Source organism: Zea mays, chromosome 2 (assembly GCF_902167145.1).
Source record: "Zea mays cultivar B73 chromosome 2, Zm-B73-REFERENCE-NAM-5.0, whole genome shotgun sequence".
NCBI classification, from domain to species: Eukaryota; Viridiplantae; Streptophyta; class Magnoliopsida; order Poales; family Poaceae; genus Zea; species Zea mays.
This window is the reverse complement of record NC_050097.1, coordinates 75,032,866-75,049,108: the sequence shown is the minus strand read 5'-3', so window position 1 is coordinate 75,049,108 and position 16,243 is coordinate 75,032,866. Positions and strand designations below refer to the sequence as shown.

The 16,243-nt window shown below is 40.8% G+C and overlaps 1 protein-coding gene across 1 annotated transcript; it reads left to right on the top strand.

Annotated features, from left to right (window-relative positions):
- Positions 1-3,472: 3,472 nt before the first annotated feature.
- On the top strand, positions 3,473-4,688 carry LOC100192731 (uncharacterized). The gene has a single exon (NM_001137931.3). The coding sequence runs from the start codon at positions 3,867-3,869 to the stop codon at positions 4,590-4,592; it is 726 nt and encodes a 241-aa protein (NP_001131403.2). The 5' UTR covers positions 3,473-3,866; the 3' UTR covers positions 4,593-4,688.
- The last annotated feature ends 11,555 nt before the right edge of the window (positions 4,689-16,243 follow it).

Sequence of the window (16,243 nt, the reverse complement as noted above, 5' to 3'; positions counted from 1 at the left end):
ATGACCATAGCGGGTTATACCAAAGTAAATTCAGAAGCAACCAAAAACTAGACTAAACCTTAAAGGTCCTAACAAAGAGATTTGGTATTTAGGACTATGAGGGAACAGGATGGCGACACATGCTCAAGGAGACCATCATACTAGGAACTTCAGTAACAAAACAATTTGGCTCAGTAAGGTATGCATGCCAAACAAGAGCTCTAGCTAGAAATCAGCACAAATAGTTGAACAAATAGAGGATGTGCCAAAATGAGACATGTAGGTTAATAATCACTAGAATGCCTACCCTAGGCTCCAAGTGCAAGAATAGTGAGTAGTTAGCGCAAACTCTAGGCAGGGCATCGACTCCATACAAACAAACGACATCTCATCATAAGCAACACTAATAATTATTAGTGATGAAGCACTAGAAGTAATAAACATTTCTTTGCATTATTAACTTAACCATGCCTCACAAACTCGTTTCCCAAAGCACTCTTTGCCTAAGCAAACACTGTCCTTCACATACATAGAAACTACTTAATCACATATATAGACTACGTCTACTCCATGATCGTTAACACAAGCACATCACAAACATTGACTTAACCTAATCACACTTTTGAGCTAATAGGTAGAGCATTGATTCCACTACCCAAAAAATCAACGTATCACTAGTGATATAGAAACTACTAAACTCCTCTATCACAACCCTAACATAATCACATACATATTCATCAATATAATTAAATCATCATCGCAACCCCAACAACACATATCCACAAATGCTTGAAGAACTAAACTTGTCCCACTGTGCATAATTCACATTACAACCTAAGCTTCACCCAACAAAGACGATGTGTCTACTCCACATTTATGAGCATAACCACACACTACATGTGAGGAGTCATTTTAACAAACATTTAATATAACCACAATGCACATGTGCAACTAACAGAAGATTCATCGCGACCAATATACTTACTCAATCCGTCACACAAGTCAGCTAGCAGGAGTAGCGAATTGCTCACCAAACCAACCTTGACTCGAATTCGTGAAAAATCAACGACGGATCCTAGTTCGAGTATTCGACCGAACACCAAAGGAGCGACCGACACGGGCTTTCTTCTCCTCTCCACCAAAACCTTCTGGAATCTCTCCTAGCATTAACCACACAAGGAATCACACTAAGGACAACGACAAGCACGATGGCACTGATTATAAACAGAAAACGGACAATGACACAGTGTCTTCGTCCTCACAAACGACACGGCAAGCACGATGACATAGCTTGGGGAAGAACGACCATGGCCTGACTTAGACATGTGCGAGTCGTGCGCTCGCACAGGGCCTCAATAAATCGAGGGCCCAAAATCAACAGATTTATTCTAGTTTTATAGATACATGTCTTGAGTTTTTTTACATTCACCTCCTTAGACACACTCGAACACACAACTCAAGATACCTATTATACATGCCCTAATCCCAACCACATCTATGAAGTTTTCTTTAGGGATCACTGTAGTCACCAGCCGTCTCTAAAAGTCCTCTATTTTTAAAGATATGTGTTGATACACTACCGGACATAAGCTCTTTGTCGAGTGCCCCAGACACTCGGCAAAGACCATTTTACACTCGACAAAGCCTTTGCCGAGTGTTACACTCGACAAAGAATACTCGACAAACATTTTATCAGCAAAGGGTTCTTTGCCGAGTACTTTTTTGGACACTCGACAAAGCCTTTACTGAGTGTCGAAAAACACTCAGCAAAGAAAAGCACTTGGCAAATTAAGAATCACAAAAAAACCTCAAAAACAGCAAAATATTTTTTAAATTAGGGGAACAACTCCCTAACCACTTCCATTGCCCTACTCATCGCCATATCATTTTCATCATTTTTTGAATCAAATTTACATGTTTTGTGAATGGTGAGATTCAAACTGAACCTCTCTCTCGCGCATAACCTTATCTACCACTACACTACTACATCAGTTATCTCTGTATTATGTTTTTCATTCCTCATGTAGTATAACAAACCGAGAGTAATTTGATTAGTTTAGACACTAAATGAATCCAATTGAAAATATTGCCAACTATAAAGTTGTATAACTTTTCAAGATCTACAAGTTCTATTTTGATAGTTTCTACGTCCGAGTCCGTTTACAAAATTTAAATTTCAAATTTGAAAACTTCACACGAATTTTTTTATGATAAGATGATTTCAAATTAAAAATTTGTCAATTACAAAGTTTCATTACATTTCAAGACCTACAACTTTTATTTTAGTGTTTTTTCCATCCGATGTAGTTTGAAAAATCCAAAATTTAAAATTCAAACATAGTTTTGCATGACAAGGTAATTTCAAACCAAAACACTATCAACTATAAAGTTTCATAACTTTTCAAAACCTATAACTTTCATGTTGGTGGTTTTTCCATTCGAGGTCGTTTTCAAAATTAAAATTTGTTAAATTCAGATGTAGTTTTTGTTGACAAGATGACTTCAAATGAAAAAGTTGCCAACAATAAAATTCTATAACTTCTCAAGATCTACAAAGTTTATTTTGTTTATTTGGTTATTTGTTCATCCACATGATGGTTCTAACATTATTCACAAATCTTGTATATCTCTCTTGTTGTTTCATAAACTACGAGAGAAATATGTTTTATTAACAAATTTACTTTTATTTTGTCATATGAAGAAATGATCAAATATAAATTATATATCTTGATGAGTTATACAAATTTGTAATTGAAAACTTTTCATTTGAAATTAATTTACCGCTTCAAAATATGATTTTTAAACTATCTTTGCCTAGTGTTGAAAAAAACACTTGGCAAAGAAGCTCTTTGCCTAATGTCAAAAAAACAATTGGGAAAGAAGCTCTTTAACTAGTGTTAAAAAAACACTCGGCAAAGAAACTCTTTGCCGAGCGTCAAAAATAAAAATACTTGACAAAGAGTTTCTTTGCCGAGTGTTTTTTTACCGAGAGTTTTTTACTTGGCACTCGGCAAAGAGCTTTTTTGTCGAGTGCCCGAAAGAAAAACACTCGGCAAATCATTTTGTACTTGGCAAAGAGCCGAATTCCGGTAGTGATAATAGTCACCTATAGAGATAAATTTATAGAGACGGCCGGGGTTAGAGCTACCTCTATAACTTATCTTTAAAGACGGTTTATTTTATGGGGCGTCTTTGTGTTTTGAAAATCATTTTTAGTACATAAAGAACAAAATAATTTCAATTTTATTATGATGTAATAAGAATCTTCGTTGCCTAAAAAGCCTAGATATGATATTTAGCTGGCCTTTCCGAAAGAAATCCATATATGCTGAGCTATGTGTGACAAAGACACACACGATGTATCTTAAGAATCGAGTTGTTCGTTTGAGTTTAATGCCAAGCCAACTGTTCGGACTGTTGTAGTTGTGTAATCTATGTAATCTATAAAGACAAAACAGTATAAAATTATAGAAGTCGGTACGGATCAAAGCCTGATGTCCAATCCACGTACTCTTCTTTTACCTCTTTATTGAAGGTTAAGCACAAGAACAATGTTCCCCAAAGAACAAAGAACATAATTACTTAAAGTACAGTTCCCATCCATTTCTAGCTACTTAAACCCTAGTTCAAGAAAAGCATCTTCGTCTGCATACCACCTTTATTAACCCCTTCTACTTACATGCATGTAATTTTTCGGTCGATCTCCAAGTTATTCATACAGCAGCGGTAGCCTTGGCAGACCAGACCAGAGAGGCAAAAATTGCTAGTAGCAGTAGCAGTAGCAGCTAGAAGCCATGTTAATAATTTTTGTTTCACCATGCACACTACCTCTTAATTAAGTGTTGCTGGTTAATTCATTAGTTGGCACTTGGCAGCACGGATGGACGATGGATGTGAATGAAGATGCATGCACGATGCGGTGGCCATGGGCGTCAGGCGGTGCTCCTCTCGAGCATCTCGCAGAAGCGCTTGAAGGAGTCGAGCTTCTGCAGCTTGAGCTGGCGGTGGATGCGGCGGATGAAGACGTCGGCGACGTGGTCGATCTCGTCCTCGAGGCTGAACTCGGCGGCGTTGCCGTCGCCGGCCTCCCGCGCCCTGGCGTCGCGCATGACGTCGATGACCGAGCCCGGCGCGTTGACCAGCTCGTCGTCCTCGTCGGCGAACAGCGAGTGGGTGAGGTAGTCGTCGCTGTCCTCCTCCTCCTCCTCCTGCGGCGGCGGCTCCGCCTCGTGGGCGCCCAGCTCCGCGGAGAAGCTGTAGCTGGGGGGCTTGTAGAGCACGATGGCCTTATTCCTGCCGCCGCCGCCGCCGCCGTCTTCGTCGCTGCTGTCGCGCTGCTGCTTGCCGGCGCCGTTGTCTGCTGCTTCCTGCTGCTGCCCCATGATGGCGTGGATCTTGTGGTTGATGGCGGTGACGAGCAGCTTCTTGTTGCGGAGGATGCCGAAGATGAGGAGGCGCGTCTTGAGGGCGCTGGTCTTGACGCGCACCGCCGTGGACTTGGCCTTGACTACCGCCACGATGGTCGACACCATCTGCTTCAGGAACCTCGACGCCTTGCCCTTCATCTTAGTTGTTACACACTTGCCTCGCTAGCTTGCAGCTGCAGTATGTAGCGGCTGTAGCGTGGAGAGATTCTTGTGGATGGTGGTGTCAGTGTGTGTGTATGTGACGGACAGTACTGGCCGGCTAGCGACGATTGGAGTGTGTTGTTGGATGGTTGGACATGGAGTTTGGCCTGTGGGACGCCGTGGGTATATATAGAGGTCGGCTGGGCACAAGCCCTCATCTTGAGGGGCAGGAATGGAGCTAGGGCACAGGGGCAGGGTCGAGGAGGAGGATATCTGGATTCTGGAGCCTGCAGCCAGGAGGAGGTCAGCACTCAGCAAGTGGTGGGCTTTGTGTGTTTGCATGCATGTGCTGCTAGAAGCTTCAGGGTTACTCTGGAACCAAAAGCAACCGGTTTAACACCGCACGACACGGGGTGGATATCCCCCCGGGTTAAGGAATGGAATGGGCGCGAGAACAGAGGAAAATATGATGCCGGGCGCGCCAAAGGTTAGCGAGAAAGCGAAAGCAGCCGTAACAACAGGTGATCAAAGGCGGTGGGCACGCACGCACGCATGCATGCATGCAAATTAAGCTGGCTAGTACGGAGAGTAAAAGTTGATGGATGCGTCGTGTCTGCGCGCGCGCTTTGCGCTCTCAGAAAAATAAAAGGAGCTTGGGGGATGGGGGGTGTGGCATCATGCATGCATGGTCCAGCTACGCTGTAGCCAAACGCCCAGCCATATGGGATCACCGTCAAGGATTACAGATCCGCTCCAAAACTGGCGAAACCCGGTCCGGTTTCCCGCTATTGGACCGGACCGGCCGGTAATAGTTTTTTTCGAGTGATGTGTTTTTTAAACTCGTCTAAAATTTAAAAAGTTTGAAAAAAAATAAAAAATGAAGCCGGTAAAAACACAATGAAAACATGTAAAAAGCAATGGTTTGTCGCTGAGAAAACCGATAAACCATTTTACTTACATTTGAAATGCAAACCGGTCGACAAATTTGAAAATCGGTTTCTCAATCAGGAAAACTGGTTTCTGGTTTCTCAGTGGGTTTTAGCGGTTTACTGGCAGGTTACCATTTTTTTAAAGCATTCCTCTTTTGGCTAGATCCAATCTCCCAGCCGGTGCCTCCAGGAAGGGAGGATTAGGGAAGCCCTATTGATTACTGCTTTCTCCGGACCGCCGAGAAAAGCAAGGCTCGAATGGTACGATCCATCGAAGACACATGCCATGATTTTCAAATCTTTTCTATTTAAGTAGTTTAAAGTAGTCTACATTTCTCGGTGAGGTTAATTAATTCCGTCGTTGTGGTTGGACTCTATTATGGACTTCTAACCACATTCTCCATATGTCCCTCTTAGATCTCCTTTCTCCAATCTTTGTATCAAAACCGAAATGCACGATTTGAATGTGACTGAAATGCACGATCTTCATAGGTATTACTTTTCATGAGACCTAAACCTAAAAGGTGGAATAACGATTTTTCGAACCATTTCCTATAAGATAAGGGTTTACCTTACTTTGAAATTAGATTTTGTATCAAAGTATATCTATTGCATCAAAGAAAAAAAGGAAATCTGTGAACAACGCAGTCTACACTGTGAATGACTATATGACTGAACTGATAAAACCGATCTAAGGGGTCGAAGGTTAAGAAATGAATTTGAAAAGGAAATCGCTCGTTATTGGTAGTTTTGCGAGCGTTTGTTCGTTACCGCCAACCTCCGGTTTTTAGCGTCTAAACGGTTTGGCGTACGTTAACCGTGGTTGCCGACGCTCCGGCCGGTTTCATCCCATCTCGTGCGCAACAGTTGGCACTGAACAGATCTTTCTTTTCTTTTTGATAGGGGTGTCCTTGCTTGTTTGGTTCGTTCTTGGCAATTACGCGCGTGCGAGGACGCGGCGTTCATCGTGTATTTATATTTTTTTTGGGGGGGGGGTTCCTTTTCAAAAGAAGAAGAAAAAAACATTTATATCGTCGCATGTTTAATTTGTTGCAAAACGAAGAAGTCGCGGAGCAAGCGAGGTTTGTCACGTTGCTACTTTACTATGGCATGCTGGCAATTTCTTATACGCTCAGAAATAGAAGAAAAAAAAAACATGTGCACGAACACGTACGACACATGAAACCCGCAGTCGCAGAGCTTTGTTGCTAATTAGCCCCCTCGGCTGAAGCAGGGAGCTCTGGAAACATAATCGATCATATAAAAACTGAGATATTCGTTATGGATCTATTATCGCCGGTTTTTTAATAATAAACTCGGCAGTGACTAGCTGTTGTGACGCAGTGGATGAAGCAGTCTCTTTAGCTGTACGTTATGTTCTGATGGAGGCCGGCTAGAACCGAATCGCTCACGCACACTACCGCCGCCGGTTACTCTTTTCACTTGCCAGGCTGCAGGCTTTTTTATTTTGATCTGGCGGTTAACAAAATAAAGGTAGCACGCCGCGCAGAGGTAGTGGTCTGCACATCCTGCCCAACGATTAGTGCCAGTGCCACGCTGTCAGCCACTGGCTGCCTGCGCACTGCACGCACAGGGAATGCCTTCGCCGCTAAGGCTTCTGTGCCTGTGCGACGCGCTCCTCAGAAGGTCGCGCGCAGCGCAGCCGCCGGCCTCCGTGCTGTGCTGGTCACGCACGCAGCGGCGCACGGCTTTTCACACTGCGCTGCGGCAATTGGCATCCAGTGCCGTTGGCCATTTGGGAGCATCCCACCCAGCACAGCAGGAAAAAGACCGCACTATTATTATTATTTTATGTACGGAGAAGTACATACTACTATGCAACATCTGGGTTTAAGACTGGAGTTACTACAAAGCGGGTGACATCGAAATAGATTTAATTAGAGATGATGGATCCATATGTCTAAATATCCAATATTTATATTCATTCCAGCGTTAATATAATATTTTGTATCCGTATCTGATTTTAGCATGCACGCTAATGAATATATTTGAATTCGGTTTTCTTATGATTCTTTTCTGTTGAATTTCACATTCGTATTCAAAAAAAAAAAATAAAATGTGTGTTATAGTTATCGAAGATTGTTGGATAGTGAATGTTCGGGTTTGTCACGAGATTGGTAATTACTCCAAAGGTTAGGGCATGAGAGGTACGTTAAGGGGGCGTTTGGTTGCCTTCTCCGGTGGTGCAGCTGCATCTACACATGCAAAAAGTAGTGTTTGTTTGGTTCGTTGTATCGCACGAGACAGGCTAGCACGGAACTTAAAGCGCCGCGAGCCAGGCCCGGCAGAAACGCATCGCGCGGCCGCACGCGCGCGGCCAGGCTCCGCTCAGCCAGCTCTTTACTCGTGCACGCATATCGAGACACGTTTTTAATTGGTTTTTTCATTATATCGTCTAATTAAAAGATTTAATCACCGAACCGATTTCATATCCGCGTTCCTGACATTTTTGCGAACGAAACTAGACCACTCATACTATATATATTTCAAATAAAAAAATTACGTGATTAAGATTAATATATAATTAGTGTATATTAACATGTAATTAGTATCTATTAAGCAATTTACCATATAATTAGTGTCTATTAATAGATTTTTTAAATTTTTTTAACTCATGCACCATGTACTCATGCAAGCAACCAAACAACATCTCTTGTGAACCAGACTGGCCACATACACACAACCAAACACGCTATACTGCATGCACTCAGCCAGTCCAGTCTGAGCCAGGCTCACTAGATACGAGCCAGGCTCACCCTAATTGTATAGGTTCTAGCTCTAAATGCGATGTAATACCATGTATCTTGGATGTGGTGGATTCGTTTCATCTTCTTCTAATTATTATGGGTTCTCCCATGCCTTATTTTATATTCTAAGGAGGGACTATGGTTACATGGTACGTACCGAATCGGGTACCAAGTTTATGACGAAACCGAGTCGGTTAACGAGTTATATATGAATCTAATTCTATGTTTACAAGCTTATCACTTATTTTGTTGAGACCTTTATCATATCTAGGCTTTTAGAATCCTCCTAGCTATGGGCTCCCTCTCAGTCTATTGTCGAGTCCTTGGGCTAGTTACCGAAACCATCTGCCAAATTCAAGAGGGAAGATGCCAGTAGTGGGAGGGGAGAAGGGTCGAACGGCGCATGTTGCAATAGCTGATGCGTCAACCACCAGCGAATGCAAGAAGGCGCAGCCGCGCAGGGACGATACGGATCACGGAGCTGGGTCGTCCGCGACAAATAAATCTGCGGGTACAGGTTCCGACGGCCAGAGCTGAATGTTGGAGAAGATGAAAACCGAGGGGTCACTTATAAGTAAAAAAAGAAAGGGGTTCGGCGTGGGCTTGCATTTGGACCAAAGTGGCTGAGCAGCATGCCAAGCGACTCGTTGATTTTGTTTTTTTATTTGATGCATGCGTGAGTGCGTGAGTTTGTTTTTTCTTTTCTTTTTTAAGAAAAACTGAATATATATATATATATTAGATATAAATATTCTAAAAAATATAATCATTTAAAAAATATTTATATAAATGAAATACCAAATTTTCGTTTTTAGACGAAAGTCTATCACAAATAGAGAATAAAAAATTCTTTGCAATTCATTAACAAACAAAAAAATCATGCGTCAATAATCAATGCATCAAACATTTGGTAGATTTTAATTATTCATAAAATTTGTTAAACCCAGTTATATCACTACTTTAATTATTCAAAAATATTTTTCTTCTTAATGAAAGTAAATTAACTTAGATTGTTTTTAATTGATAGATTTGAGGTGTTACAAAATCTACCCCCTAAAAAGAATCTCGTCCTCGAGATCAGGAAACTTTTGAGAATAGCTGGGAAAATTCTGCTCTGAGTTCATCTTCTCTTTCCCAAGTTGCCTCATATTCTGAATGATAACTCCACTGAACTTTGCACATATTGATAACTTTACTCCGAGTAATTCTACGTGATGTTTCCAAAAATTCTAACCGGATATTCAGAATATGTTAATTTATCATTAACATTAAGTTCTTCCATGAGTAATTGTTCCTCAGGTACTCTTAAACACTTTTTGAGTTGTGATACGTGGAATACGTCATGCACATCTGATAAACGGCTAGGTAGTTCCAACTGATATGCTACTTCTCCTTTCCTTTCCAAGATCTTGAATGGACCAATATAACGGGAAGATAATTTGCCTTTAACCTTAAATCTTCTCATTCCTCTCATTGGGGAAACCTTAAGATACACAAAGTCTCTAACTTCAAAGGTTAATTCTCTTCTTCTATTGTCAGCATAGATTTTTTTGCCTTGATTGTACTGTTTTCATATTCTCTAACAATCTACACTTGCTTTTTTACTTCATGAAGAATTTCTGGACCAAACACTTGACTTTCTCCAGTTTGATTCCAATATAGTGGTGTTATGCATTTCCTTCCATAGAGTGCTTCAAACGATGCTATCTTTAGACTTGACTGGTAACTATTGTTATAGGAAAATTCTGCATAGGGCAAACTCTTATCCCAACTTTTACCATACTTTAAAGCACAAGCTCTTAACATATCCTCTAACACTTGATTTGTTCTTTCTGTTTGGCCATCTATCTGCGGATGATACGCTGAGCTGAAATTTAGCTTAGTATCCATAGATTCATGCAATCTTTTCCAGAACCGTGAGGTGAATTGGGTTCCTCTATCTGACACAATTTTCTTTGGTACACCATGTAGGCAAACAATCCTTGACATATACAGTTATGCTAACTGAGCTCCTGAGTATGTGGTGTTTACAGGTATGAAATGTGCAACCTTCGTTGTCTACAATAACCCACCATATGAAATCATAGCCATCACGGGTACGGTGTAGCCCAACTATAAAATCCATACCAATTTCTTATCATTTCCATTTAGGCACTTTAAGAGGTTGTAGCAAACCTGATGGTCTTTGATGTTATGCCTTTACTCACTGACACACATCACATAATGCAACGTGAGTAGCAACGTCTCTTTTCATACCATACCACCAATATTTTTCTTTTAAATCCTGGTTCATCTTAGTACTTCCAGGATGTATGGAGTATGTCGAATCATGAGCTTCTCTGAGTATAAGCTGACAAAGGTGTTCGATTTCTGGTACATATATCCTCTTTTTAAAATAATTTGTGCCTTGTTCATCTTCTTTGAAATTGGGGCTTTACCCAAACTAATATGAGTCTTAATTTCTTTAACTTATCATCTGATTTTTGTCCTTTACGAATTTCTTGTTCCAAAGTAGATTCTACTTCCATAATTGTTGCCTTTGTATTATTAAGCATACCAAGATTAAGTTGTTCCATTTCCCAACATAATTCCTGTGGCATCAAATAAGAAGAAACATTGTTCACTTGACCTTTACGGCTCAAAGCATCTGCCACTAAATTCGCTTTTCCTAGATGATACTGTATATCTAAATCATAATCTTTTATTAACTCAAGCCATCTTCGCTGTCTTAGATTGAGTTCCTTCTGAGTGAATATGTTTTTCAAACTTCTGTGATTAGTGAAGATTTTGCACTTATTTCCAATCATGTAATGTCTCCAAATCTTCAAAGCGTGTACTACGACAGCTAAATCCAAGTCAAGTGTCGGGTAATTCTTTTCATGTTTTCTCAACAGCCTTGAAGCATAACTATTACTTTTCCTTCCTACATTAACACACATCAAAGTCCTAGATGCGACGTATCATAGTATACATCAAATCCTTTGTGAATATCAGGCATTACTAAGACTGATGCAGTGGTTAGCTTTTCCTTAAGTTCTTCAAAACATTTCTGGCAAGCTTCGTCCCATTTAAACTCTTTACCTTTCTCCAGCAATGAAGTAAGAGGTTTTACTAACTTAACTTAAGCATACTCCTTTTTTATTTAATGAGTTGATATTAATTAAATATTTTTTTTAGATTTTTGCAAAGGTTTAATTTACGCCTAATCCATATCGAGTAGACCCTGTCGTTGTGAGAATTCTTAATTCATGAGTTGTAGGGAGGGACTTATGTAACAACAAACAGAAACTAAAGCAAGTGTTGGATTTAAAGCTGGTGTTAAGGATTATAAATTGACTTACTACACCCCGGAGTACGAAACCAAGGATACTGATATCTTGGCAGCATTCCGAGTAACTCCTCAGCTCGGGGTTCCGCCTGAAGAAGCAAAGCCTTCGATGAATCTTCTATAATATCCTGCTAATCCAAGGAAACTCCTGATCTTTGACACATCTTTTGGTTGCTTCTAATTTAGCATTTCACTTATTTAACTGGGGTCTACCTAGATTCCTCCATCTATGATGATATGTCCTAGGAAAGCAACTTCCTTAGCCAAAATCACACTTTGAGAACTTTGCATACAATTGGTTTTCACGAAGCTTCTCCAGAACTAGTCTTAGATGATCTTCATGTGTTTCTTCATTCTGAGAGTATACTAGTATATCATCGATGAATACAACCACAAACTGGTCGAGGAACTCCATGAATACTTTATTCATCAAGTTCATAAAGTATGCCAATGCATTAGTTAGTCCAAACGACATGACCAAAAACTAATATAGTCCATATCTTGTGGTAAATGTTGTCTTAGGTACATCTTCGGTTCGAATCTTCAGCTGATGATATTCTGATTTAGATCTATTTTCGAGAATATTTTAGCTCCTCGCATCTGACCAAACAAATCTTTAATCAGAGGTAAAGGGTATTTGTTCTTAATTGCCACTTCATTTAAGTTTCTATAATTGACACACATTCTTCTCAGACCATCTTTCTTGTTCACAAATAGAACTGGGGCTCCCCAAGGGGATGAGCTTGGACGGATAAAAACTTTTTCTAACAATTCTTCTATCTGTTTCTTAAGTTCACCTAAATCTTTCACATCCATTCTATAGGGTCTTTTTGATATAGGTGCAGTTCCAGGTAATAACTCAATAGAGAATTTTACGTCACGATCGGGAGGCATACCTGGTAATTCCTCTAGAAATACATCTGGGTATTCACAGACCACCTGTGTATTTTCTAGAGACTTTTCTTTCAAATGATTTACCACGGTCTCTGCTTCTGCTGGCATGCTGAGACTGACCACAACTCTATCTCCCTGTGAACTTGTTAACACAACTGCTCTCCTTGCACATGATATCATTCCATCATACTTGACTAGACAATTCATTCCCAATATCACATCAATGCCACAAGATTTCAAGACTGTTAAGTCAACTATAAAGTCTATCCCCATGATCTTAAGGTTAACATTGGAACATTGATATGTGGCTTCCATTTCACCTCCCGGTGAACTAACAAGTAGCTTCTTTCTCATAGGTTGTTTAGGAACGTTATGTTTTTTCACAAATATTTCAGTTATGAAAGAATGTGATGCTCCTGTATCGAATAAAACTAAAGCGGGTATTGAGTTGATAATGAACGTACCAAGTACAAGTTCTGGTTTCTCCTGAGTTGTCTCAGCCATGATGTGGTTGATCTTGACTCTGCTCTGATTTTGCTGGTCTTTTCCTTGGGTGTTGTGTGCAGACGTGTTCTAGTCAAACCTTTGACTGATGTTTTTTTGTGGCGTCTGGGGATTGCGCTTTGAGCATTTATTGGCATAGTGACGAATTTCGCCACACTTGAAACATCTGTTGGGCTGAACTAGGGTAACTTGATTTTGGTTTTTGGCCGGTGTGTTCATGGCGCTTCCCTGGCGATTCTGTGGATATCCACTAGACCTTTGACCTGTCTGAGATTGCTTCTCTACTGATTATTCCTCTGGACTTGTTGCCCTGGATGTTGCATCTATTTTTGATTGTTCCCACCTGGATTTCCATAGCGATATTGAGAACCTTGTGAGTTGTTATGATGACAGGTGTTCCTGCCGTATTGTCCTTGAAATTTCCTCTTATGGTCTGCCAATTCCTTCCTTTTACTTTCTAAACCAATTGCTTTATTGAGTAGAGTTTAGAAATTTGGGAAACTGTGGATCTGCAGCTGATAGTTCAAAGGTCCAATCAAGCCTTCTAAGAAACACTCTTGGCGCTTATCGTCGGTGTCTACTTCTTCTGGTGCATAGCATGAAAGCTGAGTGAAGCGATCACAGTACTCGCTAACAGACATGTTTCCCTAGGTAAGAGATAGAAATTCCTTCTTATTAAGTTTCATTAATCCTGAGGGAATGTGATGAGCACGAAAGTTTTCCTGAAATTCCTGCCAAGTAATGGTGTTAGCATTTGCATGGGCCGCAGTGTAGGCATCCCACCAGTCGGACGCAACGCCTTCCAATCTTTCGTAAGCATATAAGAATTTTTGCCTGTCATTGCGCTGAGTGATATCCAACTTCTTGCCTATAACCTTAAGCCAATCATCGGTGTCCAAAGGATCAACCGAGTGAGAGAAAGCAGGCGGATGATGGCTCACGAAATCTCTATGTTTATCCCGAGCTTGGGGTGCGTTTTGATGCTGGGGATTCTGCTGATTTTGTTGATTTTACTGAATCTGCTGTACCGAGGCAGTAACGCCTTAGAGAAGTTGCATTTGTGCGACGATGAACTGTTCCATTGTTGAGTTGGGTGGTGGTGGTGGCAACTGTTGACCAGTTCATTGATCTTGAGTCTGTCTAGGACCTGAGCGAGTGTTCACCATTTGGTTGGTTAGAAAGTGCATCCTTTTAGATAAGTGAAGAATAGAGAAAAAATCTAGGGGTTTAGCTTTCGAACTCAAGTTAAACTTATCGATTAATTTTAATGTTCTTATGGCCATCATTCCATAAGATCATTGCACTCAAATAAAAATCAAAATCAAACATTATTCTAGCATCACCATCACATTGTTATTATTATAATAACACCATCATAAAGATTTTCATCGTCTAACGTGAAATCGAACTTATTACATTATGACTTATAAAACTCTAGAGTGGCCTCGTAATAGATCTGGGGGCTCCATAGCGAATTCTCTTGCGGGGCGAGGACACAGCTATGGTAGGGACGTGAGCTTCAGGTGGATCTATTCCTTCAAGTTGAGCCTTGAGTGCTGCAATCCTTGCACGAGCATCTTCAAGCTTCTCATGTACACTTGAGAGATCAAGGGTCGCACTGTCCAGGTCGGTGTTAAGACCTGCCACCACACCTACAAGGGTGTTGAGGTGATCTTCTCTAGCTTCACCTGGAACCACGCTTGTCTGGCTCTCACCATGAGGACGTAAGGGAAGGTGCCTGTATGCCGTGTCATGCAACTGCTGCCGATAGGTGTGGTTGAGGGACCACAAAGCTCTTTGAGAAGCATTGCTGACCAAAGCAGCGTAGGTGGATAGCGGCGTTAGAGACTCATGAGATGAAAGAGTCCTAAAGCCTCTACCTCCTGCATCCAACACTCTGATATGCACGCGAGTGATGTAGTAACAATCCCGAGGGGGCTCAGATACCCGCCTGGTGTCATAAAGAGGTCAAACATAGGTTCCTAGCACATGCAGCACATCCTGCAACAAGTTTGGGAAGTGTCCCGTCTCGAACATTGAGGTGTAATGCTCTGTGACAGGCCACATTCCAACAAAGTTGTCCTCTTGTTTATCGTTGGCATCTTCATCGTTGTTTTCTTCTTCTTCTTCTGCATCATCATCATCGTCTCCACCATCACCAGAATCATTAGGGTCATCACCTCTAGGAGCAGGGACTTAAGCTACTGGCACCGGTGGCACTAAAGATTAAGCTCTAGTAGCAAAGGCATGAGACTCTGATAACAGGGTGGGTGTCGCCAGAATCTCCTCAGAGTTGTCCTCCAAGATCACACCATTCCTCACATGAAGGTGGTGCAGCTCCATAGGGACTTCTTTCACCACAACTAGGTAGAAAGGAGCCTGCTGAGGTGGAGGAATACAATTGTTGTTCACACGGGTATTCTGGAGAGTGCGCACCATCTCCAAGAAGAAAGTGTCACCTTAGTTGAATTTTAAAGAGACAAGATTAATAAAATAAATTTGTAAGAGCAAAATAAGCATATTTTGAACAGAATGGGCTTTCCATTTCTAACTAGTCTAACAACCTAGAGTCAGTATAGCTTTGATACCACTTCTATCACACCTGGTTTTAGGGGCAAAACCGAATGCATATCATATCTATGTCAGGATCTATTTTCCACACATATGTTGATGTCACAAGTGTAATATATCAAAAGACCATGCAATAAAGGCGTAAAAGAGAGTATAATAACTTTATTACATCATCCGGACTTAAGAGTCTTAAACATTATCATAATCAAAGTACAACATAAATAATATGGACGATCTCCCATAGGAAGAAGACCGGAGCATCACTAGACTTAATACTTGTCAACATCTTCGTCAAAGTCTTCCTCATCAATTTCTGATAAAAAATATAGCAAGGGGTAAGCTCACTTACGGTGGGGGCTTAGCAAATGGGAGGAACTATGCAAGGTTAACAAGGTAGACTATGGTTATGCGGTAAGCATTTTAGTTGGTTAATATTTTATTAACGACATCCTATTTGCTAATTATAAGTGTATCGCCAAAACCAGATTAATCATGAGAAAAATGATTATATCTCAAAAACACTTAAGTGAAGCCACTTAAGCAAACCATTTTAAACCAAGTGTTCATGATTTATTCTCCATCTTTAAGTTCAATTATCATGTGAGGGTCCATGCTGCTCTTAACCATGAGCACGACTAACATATCAGTTTTACAATCTGTAGAGGTGGTACAACTTTATTCACAAGCCATATATCTCCTCTA